Source organism: Pteronotus mesoamericanus, unplaced genomic scaffold (genome assembly GCF_021234165.1).
Source record: "Pteronotus mesoamericanus isolate MK-2021 breed Mesoamerican mustached bat unplaced genomic scaffold, CSHL_Meso_final scaffold_125, whole genome shotgun sequence".
Classification (NCBI taxonomy): Eukaryota; Metazoa; Chordata; class Mammalia; order Chiroptera; family Mormoopidae; genus Pteronotus; species Pteronotus mesoamericanus.
This window is the reverse complement of record NW_026555304.1, coordinates 5,464,007-5,475,823: the sequence shown is the minus strand read 5'-3', so window position 1 is coordinate 5,475,823 and position 11,817 is coordinate 5,464,007. Positions and strand designations below refer to the sequence as shown.

General features: G+C 37.6%; 1 protein-coding gene across 3 annotated transcripts in view; it reads right to left on the bottom strand.

The window, feature by feature from the left end:
* Positions 1-505: 505 nt before the first annotated feature.
* The window catches only part of AUH (AU RNA binding methylglutaconyl-CoA hydratase), a 150,290-nt gene continuing 138,978 nt past the window's right edge, over positions 506-11,817 (bottom strand). For all 3 annotated transcript variants that reach the window (XM_054588036.1, XM_054588038.1, XM_054588039.1), the window contains 4 exons: positions 11,434-11,621; positions 7,552-7,602; positions 5,910-5,957; positions 506-977 (listed from right to left, as the gene is read on the bottom strand). In XM_054588036.1, coding sequence (XP_054444011.1) covers positions 900-977; positions 5,910-5,957; positions 7,552-7,602; positions 11,434-11,621 — 365 coding nt within the window. In that variant the 3' untranslated portion in view covers positions 506-899. The remainder of the gene's footprint in view (positions 978-5,909; positions 5,958-7,551; positions 7,603-11,433; positions 11,622-11,817) is intronic.

The window sequence follows — 11,817 nt, the reverse complement described above, 5'->3', positions numbered from 1 at the left end:
GTGCAAGTAATAGGGACAGGGGCAGAAGGCAGGCTCCACCTCACCTTTAATCCACGACTCTAAACTACTTCCAGGGGCCAACCCTGGCTGTAATTTTCTTTTTTGGTTAGGCCAGGGAGCCAGGCCAGACGCTGGAAGGGCTGAGCAGAACCACAGCTTGAGGCCTGCAGTGAGCCCCCCAAGGCCTTTGGCCCCAGCCTCTAACTGGGTTAATTCTCCAACGACTACAGTGTACATACAACTAAGACAGACTACGTAAAGAGTTCACCTGACACAAAGAACCAGTGCGGAAAGGTGGTTTCTTCTAAAATCCAACACACAATGTTTTATTAAATTCAAAAAGAATGGGTAAGAGAAAAATTCCCAAGTTTTCTTTTCACTAATTTTTATTTAGATTTGGTAAATTTCACTCAATATCTATCAATGCCTTTGTCAATCTGAGATGTATGTGTGTGTGCATGTCTGTAAAACTCCCTTAGAAACTTTATCTGGTATAACTTCACAGTTTTGGTATATAGAAATCATTTTATTTTCATATTGTAGCACAGTAGACATACAATCAACATTATTTCCTAGAGTGTGCAATATATAAATTATTCACATTAAAAAATTAAGAACAGAAAGCTTCATATGCAGGAAATATTTTAAAATGCCTACCTACTTTGGAATCTGTGCTTTGACAGTAACACACCACTAGCTTTATAAATCTGAATGAATATGATGTGTACACAGTGGAACAAAACACACAAATGGGCCAACTCCAGATGCTTAACTCACTGTATGGCTAACTCACTTCTCATTTTGCCGTTGGGATTCCAGGTGCTGAGGCCTTCGTGGATCTGAAAGATACTCCCAGAAGTACATTTGTTACACTGGCATTTGAAAGACTGCTGTTTCTTCTACTCTCCTTTATAGCGAGGGGATCTTTTCTCCTTAAAAGCCAGAAGACCTTCGAGTCTGTCTTTCGTTGGAATGGTCTAAGAGAAACATTGGTATGTATACCAAAAAATAAAAACTGTAAAAATTTAACAAGCTTTATCTAAGAAACTAATTAGAACACAATCTAAAATTCTGAACTCTACTACTCATTTGTACAATTCTAATTAGGCGACCAAATTTATTATTCTAACTCCAAATATGCTTTCCCCCATTTCAAATATACTTTAAAAAAAAATGATAGGTTTTATTTTTTAGACAATTTTAGATTCTCAAAAGAATTGAGCAAAAATTCCGAAGTCCCATAGACTCCCCCAAAACCCCAAACCACTTCCCCTAATATTATCACCTTGCATGACTGTGGCACATGGGTTTCAAGGACCAGTATCAATATATCATCATTAACTAATGTCGAGTTTACATTAGGGTTCACTGTGTTACACATTTCATCGACTTGGACAAATGTAAGTCATGTATCCACCATTACAGTCATTGACAATAGTTACCTCACTTTAAACAACCCTTATCTTCCTTACCTATTCATCCCTAAGCACCCTCCCCATTAACTCTTCCAGAATGTCATACAGTTGAAAATCATATAGTATGTAGCCTTTTTAGATTGAAATCCTTCACCAAGCAATATGCATTTAAAGTCCTTTCATGTCTTTGTGGCAGAATAACTTATTTCCTTTTATTGTGGAATAATATGCCATTGTCTGGATGTACCACAATTTATCCAGTCACTTACTGCAGGACATCTGGGCTACTTCCAAATTTGGCAATTATGAATAAAGCTGCTATGAACACAAGTGTGCAGGCTTTTGTGTGGACATTAGTCTTCAACTCATCTGGGTAAATACATAATAGCACGATTGCTGGATCATGGAGTTAAGACGATGTTTATCTTTGTAAGAAATGGCCTAATTGTGGCTGGTTTTTATCTGCGTTTCTTAATGACATATGATGTGGAGCATCTTTCCCAATGATTACTTGCTATCTGTATATCTACTTTGGTATGGTATCTGTCTAGATCTCTTACCCACTTTTTTTAATAAGACTGCTTATTTTTTAATTTAATCTTTATTTTTTTACATTACCTTTTGGTTCACTTATACCTCCCTCACCCCAGCAACCACCACCCTATCGTCCATGTCCATGAGTCCTTTTTCCTTTTTGCTCAATCCTTTCAATCCCCCACCCCCACTAGCTGTCATCCTGCTCTCCATCTGTGAGTCTGTCTCCATTTTCCTTGTTAGTTCAGTTTGTTCACTAGATTCCACATGAGTGAAATCTCATAGTATCTGTCTTTCTCTGACTGGCTTATTTCACTTAGCATAATGTTCTCCAGGTCCATCCATACTGCCACAAAGGGCAAAATTGTCTTCTTTTTAACAGCCGAGTAGTATTCCATTGTATAATCGTCCCATAGTTGTTTTATCCACTCATCTATTGATGTGCACTGGGTTATTTCCATTTCTTGGCTTTATTTATTTTTTAGAGAGAAGGGAAAGGAGGGAGAATGAGAAAGAAACACCAATGTGCATCAATGTGCAAGAGAAACATTGATTGGCTGCCTTTCATACACCCCTAACCAGAGGCCTGGCTTGCAAACCAGCCATGTGCTGACTGGGAATAGAACCAGGGACCTTTTGGATCACAGGCCATTGCTCAGCCCTCTGAGCCACACCAGCCAAGGCTCTTACCCACTTTTTAATGGGCTGTTTATTTTCTTATTGTTGACTTCTAAGTTCTTTGTATGTTTTAGATACAAGTCCTCTGTCAGATTTGTGTTTTGCAAAGACTATTCCCCAGTCTGTGGCTTGTCTTTTTATTTGCTTTGCAATGTCTTTTTGCAAAGTAGACATTCATTTTAATAAAGTCAAACATCATTTTCTTCTTTCACAGATTATAATTCTGGTGGCTGTCTAAAAAGTCATTGCCAAATCCAAGGTCACCTAGATCTTCTGTTATCTTCAAGAAGTTCTATAGTTTTTCATTTTACATTTAGGTCCATGACCCATTCATTTTGAGTTAATTTTTGTGAAGGGTATAAGGTGTCCAGTTTCATTTTTTTGTAGCTGAATGTCCAGATATCTTAGTACTACTTGTTTTCAAGACTATCTTCTCTGTGTTAAATTGCTTTTGCTCATCTGTCAAAGACCAGCTGACTATATTCATATGCGTCTACTGTCAGGCTCCCTGTTTCGGTCCATGTATCTATTTGTCTATTCTTTTGCCAGTACTACATGGTCTTGATTACTATAGCTTTATAGTCTTGAAGCTGGGTAGTGTGAGTCCTCAAACTTTGTTCTTCAATCTTGTGTGGCTAATCCGGGTCTTTGGACTTTCCATATAAACTTTAGAAATGGTTTGCTGTTTTAAAAAAGTAACTTACTAAGGTTTTTATTGGGATTGCACTGAATCATAGATCATGTTGGGAAGAAGTGAAGTGTTAGTAATATTAAATCATACTATCCATAAAAATGGGACACCATTCCGTTTACTTAGATCTTGATTTTTTCACCAGAGATTTGTAGATTTCCTCCTACAGACCTTGCACATATTTTGTTAAATTTATACCTAAGTATCTTATTTTTGTGTGTGCCAATGTAAATGATACTGTGCTTTTAATTTAAAATTCCAATTTTTCATTGGTGGTATACAGGGAAGTAACTGACCTTTGTATATTAACCTCGTGTCACATAATCTTGCTGTAACTGCTTATGAGTTAGTGAGCTTTTTTGGTTGATTCTTTGGGATTTTCTACATAGACAACCGTGTCATCCATGAATAGACAGTTTTATTTCTTCCTTCCCAATTTATACACCTTTTTTTTTTTTTGTCTTATTATATTAGTTAGAACTTCTAGTAGATGCTGAAAAGGAGTGGTAAGAGGGGACATCCTTGTACTGTTCCTGATCACTAAGTATATTAGCTGTAGGTTTTTGGTAGGCATTCTTGTTCAGTTGAGGAAGTTCTCTTCTAATCAGAGTTTGCTGATTCTTTAATCACTAATGGGTGTTGGACTTTGTCAAATGCTTCTTCTGCATCTGTTAATATAATTGGATGATTTTTCCTGCTTAACCTGTTGATGCAGTAATTACAATAACTAATTTTCAAGTGTTGAATAAGCCTTGCACATTTGCAGGAAAAAATCCATTTGGTTGTGGCATATAATTCTTATCATACATTGCTGGATTTGATTTGCTAATACTTTGTTGAGAATTTTTATATCTATGTTCATCAGAAATAAAAGCCTATGGTTTTCATTTCTTGAAATTTCTTTGGTTTTGTTATCAATGCAATACTGGTCTCATAGCATGAGTTTTAGAAAGTGCTCCTTCTGCTTCTATTTTCTGAAAAAGATTGTAGAGAACTGGTATAATTTTTTCCTTAAATGTCTGATAGAATTCTCTAGTGAAAAGCATCTGGGACTGATCCTCCCTACTTCAGAAGGTTATTAATTATTGATTTAACTTCTTTAACAAACATAGGACTATCCAGGTTACTTAATTCTCCTTATGTAAATTTTGATATTTTGTGTCTTTCAAGGAATTGGTCCATTTTATCTAGGTTAACAAATTTGCAGGTAAAGAGTTGTTCATTGCATTCATTATCTTTCAATGTCCATGGGATCTGTAGCAATGGACTTGCTTGTACCTCTGATACTGGTAAGTTTTGTCTTCTCTTTTATTTTTTGTCTGGCTAGAAGTTTCTCAATGTTACAGATCTTTACAAAGAACAACTTTTAGATTTGTTGATTTTTTCTATTTTTTTTTAAATTTTTAATTTCATTGATTTCTGCTCTAAACTTTTTTTCCTTTTGCTTACTTTGGATTTAATTTGCTCTTGATAATAAAGTGGACATATTGATTTAGATCTTTCTTCTTTTCTAATATATGCATTCAATGCTATAAATTCTCTCTAAGCAACTGCTTACAATGCATTCCCACAAGTTTTGATAAGTTTTATTTTGATTTAGTTCAGTACTGTTTTATAATTTCTCGAGACTCCTTCTTCGACACATGAGTTTAGAAGCGCATTGTTTTACCTTTATTAAAAGGTGGGATTTTCCACCTATCTGTTACTGATTTCTGGTTTAATTTCATGGTGGTCTGACACAATAGTTGGTATGATTTCTGTTCCTTTACATTTGACAAGATGTAATTTATGGCCAAGTGTGCTTTTAAAATTTTTCTTCAGACTCTGAGGCTATTTGTAAAAGGTCTGTAATTTACTTCATTCATGGCATGTGCACATCAATAACAGGTGGCAATGCATACATACAGACCATACAAAATAATACTCCAGCTATGCTCCTACTCTATGACAATGGTTAAATGCAAGCTGAGGCAGTTTCCAGTTCTCAGGAAAGGTAGAACAAAGTTCTTTTGCTACTTTAGATGCCCTAAAACAATGTTATATCTTTCATAAAAACAGGAGGAAGGAAAGATCAAAAGGAGGGAGAAGTGGTGACAAGGGGAGGAAGGAAGGAAGATTTGTTCCTCTATAGCAAGCCCTACCAACCTGTGTATACAAATAAAACTGTGTAATTGAATTAGTGAACAAAGGCTGAGAATGTTAGGAAAAGCCAATGAGTCTTCAACACCTATGTCCCCCAGCTGGCACATGCTCACCGCAGCCCTCCTCCGACCTCTCTACACTGGAGTGAGTATTCAAGTCACATCCACAAAATACAACATGAGCCAAAGAAACAGCTATAGCACAAATGGTACTAACTTAATTATCCTAAGAGCTTTCTAAATTATACAGACAAAGGTCATTAGTTTGTGAGCAGAATCAAAAAGCTGGTAACAGTCAAATAGCAAGAAACAACTAATTCCAACATTTGTATGATTCTGGAATAGGTATGAGTGTAACCTCACTCAGTGATATATAATTCATTTGGCTTATACAGAAGGTAAACATATTTCATAAGGGGTATCTGCACTGAATGTGACTATATTACATACCTGAGCATAACAAGCTTCTTCTATGGCTAATCCTGTTACTAAATCGACCTGAGGACAAAAACATAATTCATTTCAGCAGGAATTACTTTTTAGAATATGGTATACTCAATGTAAATTCAAATTTAATAACCTTATTCCAAAAGAACAGAAGCTGTCCATGTAATGTGGCAAATCACAAGTAAGACTAGCTGGAGAGACTTTGGAAACAGGCTGCCTGAGTTCAAATTCCAACTCTGCCATGTGGGAGCTGTGTAACCTTGGGTAAGATATTTGACCTCGCTGTGCCTGGGAGAGGCACAACTAAACAAGTGGCTAATTGTAGTACCTACCAATTGAGGGTATTGTGAGGATTAAATGAGCTACAGGTAATCCAGGTGAAGACTTTACATAGTACCTAAGATATACAGGCAGGCCTCAGAGATATTGCAGGGTCAGTTCCAGACCACAGCAATACAGCAAGTATCACAATAAAGTCACACACATTTTTTTGGTTTCCCAGTGCATACAAAAGTTATGTTTATATTATACTGTAGTCTATTAAGCATGCAATAGCATTATGTCTAAAACAACAATGCACATTTCTTAATTAAAAAAGTTTACTGCTAAAAAATGCTAACCATCATCTGAGCCTTCAGTGAGTCATCTTTTTGCTAGTGGAGGGTCTTGCCTTGATGTTGATGAAAACATAATTATCCGTGAAGGGCAAGAAAGTGAAATGCATTAAAATGAGGTGGCGGGGGGCGGGGGTGTGGTATGGTGTGTGTGTGTGTGTGTGTGTGTGTGTGTGTGTGTGAGAGAGAGAGAGAGAGAGAGAGAGAGAGAGAGAGAGAGAGAGAGACCTGGCACCCGGTAAGGGTCATATAAAGTGTTTGCTACTAAATGTTGTTACTACTATGTAAAAAATGTTAAAAACCAATCAAATACTTTGTAAATGTTTAAAACTACATTCATAGCTAACAAATTCAATCTCTTTTTACTGCTATGAAGCCCAGCAGGTTCTGGGTCTGCAAGGAATAAATATCTTTCTTCAAAATTACCATACTTTAACCAAAATATAACTACTGTAATTAAAAGTCCAATGTCAACGTCTGCCTGCATGCTTCCTTGCCCTGCCTGTGTCTCTCTGGCCCAGGGCCTCCACCCTTTCAGAGCCACCTTGCAGGATGACTCCAGGACACCCCACTGACTTGCCCTGTGGCATGTGCATCTCCCTGCAGAAAAAAACATGGGTAAGTTAAAAATGAAGAGAGCCAGGAAATCCTCCTTAGAATTCCTTTTTTTTTTTTTAAATAACACAATGCCATTACTAAAAATACACAGAAAGCCCCTTTCTTTAGGTTTTCTATGACTACTGGTCAATAAATCTATTAACTCAATGGCAAAATAACAAGCATGTCAACTAGGCTGTACAGCCATCAGTGAAATAACTGAATTCTGTGACTGATATGAATTAACAATAACTAGTCACAGAATGAAGTCAGTGATGTAGTTAAAAAGAACCACAGTAGCTTTCGGTAATAGTAGCATTGAAACAGCCATATTTTAGAACATTAAAAAAATATGTAGAACTCTAAACATGGTTCATTTAAATTAAATCTCCACTACCTACTCCAACAACAAACTCAACCATTAAGGAACTTACCTCCATCCCTTGATTAATGGCTAATTTTGCCACTCGCATTGCAACTGGTCCCTAAAATTCAAATTAAAGAAAAAGATTTTAATTATTATTCATACTATTTATGTTGTATATCTCAGCAAAATTCAGAAATTTCCATTGCTGGATCCATGGCCTAGAAGCAACAATGGCGGTAAGATGAAAATGACAGGAGTTTCTTTTAGGAGCCCACAAGGTCTTAATCAGCAAGTGTAGCAAGTGCAACTGCATCAGCATGTTCTGTAGACTCCATGGGACCTGTAGCTAGCAAACCGCATGCTTGGAGGTCAGCAGGTGATGTGTGCCCAGCACAGGGTTTACCATTCTTGAGCAAATCTCCTTAAAAGTTAAGAAGGGAAAAGTGAAGGAGACAAAGTATTTGGCAGGATACCACATCGGTCAGTAGTGTGACAGAAACCTGAAATATGACTGAAGTTCAGAAGTCAACATCATCAGACATCACCATCGGGGGTCCAACATCTGTGTTTCACACACTGGCTGTATCTTTCCTCCATGGGCACTGTTAACTAACCACATTGGTGACATACAGCAAAAAAGTGTCCTCCAGGCAGTGTTCCCACATTGTACAAACACTTAAAAGTTCAAGTAAGTCCTTCTGGGTGTGTGAGGGTCACAGAGGAAAGAACTGGGAGTCTTCCATGAAAAGGAAAACATTACTTTTGTCTTAGAAAACCACAATCCTTGAAATGGAATTTAGTTACTCATTTATATTATAAATTCTCAGAAACTGTTTATGTGTGATGAATTGGAATGGCATATTTTTAAATGTCTTTTAAATTAAAATGAGAATGGTTGTCCTGGCTGGGTGGCTCAGTTGGTGGGAGTGTCATCCCATTCACGAAAAGTTTGCAGGTTTGATCCCCAGTTAGGACACATACCTAGGTTGTGGGTTCAATCCCCAGTTGCAATGCATATGAGAAGCAACTGATCGATCATTCTTTCTCTCTTTCTCTCCGCCCATCCCCACTTCGTCTCTCTCTAAAATCAATAAACATATCTTTGGGTAAGGATTTGAAAAATAATGAAATTAAAATAAAATCAAATAATAAAATAAACACAGGCTCTAACTCACAAGCACAACAAAGAACTCCATGAAGAGCAAGGAGAATAAACGCATACAGCACAACTAAGTTTTTTATAAAAGAAGAGGCTTCCTAGCTAGGGCTTTTGATGATCAACATTAACCTAGCTAAAGTCTCTTCCTAAGTCACATGCTTAAAAATGTTTTTCAGAGGCCACAATTTTCCTAGGGTTTGATGAGTATCTTAGAATTCTTCCAGTTGTGATAGGCATGTGCGGTACACATACTAGTATTACTTTTTTAAAGATCAAGTCACTTTTTTTTTAAACACAGTGCTCCTCTCACAGAAAATCTTCTCCATCCCTTTTATTGCCAGCTGACCCCTGCTGGGTGCTAGTCGAACTTCCATATTACATGAATCCCCAAACCCCCGTCACAGTGTAGATGGGAAGTTGGGGGTCTGAAGTTGGGGGTCTGGAATGGCCCTGGAATGCTGCTTGTCTAATACACTCTCACAGGATGCCTTGACTGCTAGCCCGCAAAGCATACTTTGGCCACCAAGGTTTAGAATGTTAGAAAAACAGGAAAATGGAAATGCTGTTAGATATAGTGCTTATTTAATGAGTTCCTCTTTCAAAATATAAAACCAATGCCTCTTCTTCTGTATGAACATTTTTTTTCTAAGACAGAAAAATGGAAGTAACATATAATATAGAAATCACCTGGAAATATTAATTTTATATAAGCTAATTGTTTGAAAGAGTAATCATTCAGTAACAAAGGCTATAAAAATAACGATTATTTCACCTCAAATTGTGTTTTGTAACTTCTGCATACAGTTTCAGAGTTAAACATTTTCTCAGGTCATTCAACATCATCCCTGACCCAGGAAAGAACTTTAGCAATTCATGTTCTCAGAGGCAGGCCCTTCAGATGAGAGATGGGAGGATAACCCAGTTTGCTCCATGGTAGAGTACAGCTGGAGGTCATACTGGAGGTGGGGTGAGCCGAGTGCAGTGATACCATCAACTGCATTGAGGGTCACTTGAGAAAGAGCAAGTTCCCAGGGGTGAGAAAAGGAATCAGAACCTCAGGGATGGGCAAGGGGCTAATGAGCCTCCTGGGTAGAGCTCTGGAGTGAGGAGCTGACACTCATGTCCAAAGCCAGGAGAGGATGTATCAGAGCTGGAATTATGCCATAATCCTACTTAAACACACTCCTTTATTTCAACTGAGACATGTGTTGGTCATAAAGGTTTAAGACAAAGGAAGTCAGTAAAACAATATTTATTTTTATTTATTTTAATGTATTTATTGATTCATTTTAGGGAGAGGGAGGGAGAAGGGAAGGAGGGAGAGAGAGAGAGAAACATTGATTTGTTGTTGTACTTATTTATGCACTCATTGAATGATTCTTGTATGTTCCCTGACTGGGGATTGAACCAGCAACCTTGGCACATAGGGACAACATTCTACCCCATGAGCTACCCAGCCAAGACAACCAATATTTAAACTATTACTTCTCTTGACACTTTACCTTTAATTTCTCTTTAGGTAGATATTCCCCTAATTTTGGGGGAAGATGATTATCCAAGTTACAGGGAGACCCTTTTTTTCCTTAAAAGCAATAACAATCTTTTCTATTTGTTCTTTCTCCATTGATTCAGAATATGATGCTCTGTGTGACCTTACATGGGGAATGAGTTATGTAAGGGCCCTGCCCTGAAAGAGCTCAGAGCTCACACATTAATTGAGTAGGACTAAAGTAGTATCAGCACTAGGTAGTGTGGTTTTAGAAACCAACTCACCTGTGAAGTCCCTCTGAAAGCTCTCAGGGGACAGATGTGTCACAGCAGGCCTGCCCTTTGTCTGACAACAAAGAACCTTCTGAAACTGGATGCAAAGCTCCCAACAAATGTGGAGGAGTTTTGGAAAGGGATTTTAAGAGATGCCCCAAAGGATCCATGGCCCCCAAAGAGACTGCAAATCCTATATGCATTAAGTGACTGAGTTTGAGATGAAGTTATTTTGACTCCAGAAATGGTTAGGGGGTTATGAAATGTGAAAGTCCTCTAGAGATAAAGACAAATCAGTAACTGTTTACATAACAAAAATGCTCTAGTCCCTGATTTCAGAAGAAAGGAAAATTTTAAAAATATACCAGAAAGAGTGTGAGAACAAAGAAATCCTTAAAACAGGACCCTGTCATCTATAATATACAGTGAGTTCCAAATTTGAAAGTATAATTGTGTCTACAGCCCTGAATGCACCCGATCTCAACTGAAAGTGTAATTGTGAGGAACGATATTGTGAACAAGGCAATTAAAACAGTGCCTATATCACCATAAAAACAAATATAGTAAGACAAACACCTGCTGCTATTCAAGCAGGTTATCTCAAGTTAACCTATCACAATGAAAGCCCACTTTGGCGTGATCAGCTGTGTTCTCCTTACTTGTGTTTCAGTGTATTTCAGCTCGGGGGATCCATTGTGACAGCTCAGCCATCACTATTTCCCTTCATGTGTATGGCTCAGGTAGAGTGTTCAGGTGATGAACTTCAGATACTAAGAAGTTCTGGTACATGTGACAAACATGCGTGAAGCATTATCAAAATATGGCTATAGTATGGGTCTCAGATCATCTTCAAACCTGAATTTTAATTCTGAAGGCTTTTAATGTTAATCTAGTATCCTGTTTTGCAGCTACCATGTATTCCTTTACTTGGAAGCAAGCCAAGGGCACCATGGGTACATGAGATGATTCTTGTTTTTGTTAATCTGCTATAAAAGTTACCTAAAAAGAGAATAAAAGAAATGGAAATACCTGAGGCAAAAACTCTCTTGCCAAGTCCAAGGCCTTTCTGTAGGCAGCATCTCCCTCCTGGTTCTGTTCTAGAACATGGCTGATCAAGCCCACTGCTTTGGCTTCTTGGCCATCAAGCACACGTGCAGAGAAGATGAGCTCTTTGGCTAGGGACATCCCAATGGCGCGAGGCAGTCGCTGTGTTCCCCCTGCAGAGTAGACAAGAGAGAAAATGCAAGCAATGATTTGATACCTTTTACTTTTAACATTTCAATTATTTCATTTCTTTATTTATAGTATTAAACTAGAGCCATGAATTTATATTTCAGAATTAGTAACCGGAAAACGATTTCAAAACAGAATCTAATCTCTTGATTTTTTAAAATTAACATCAAGAAACAACTG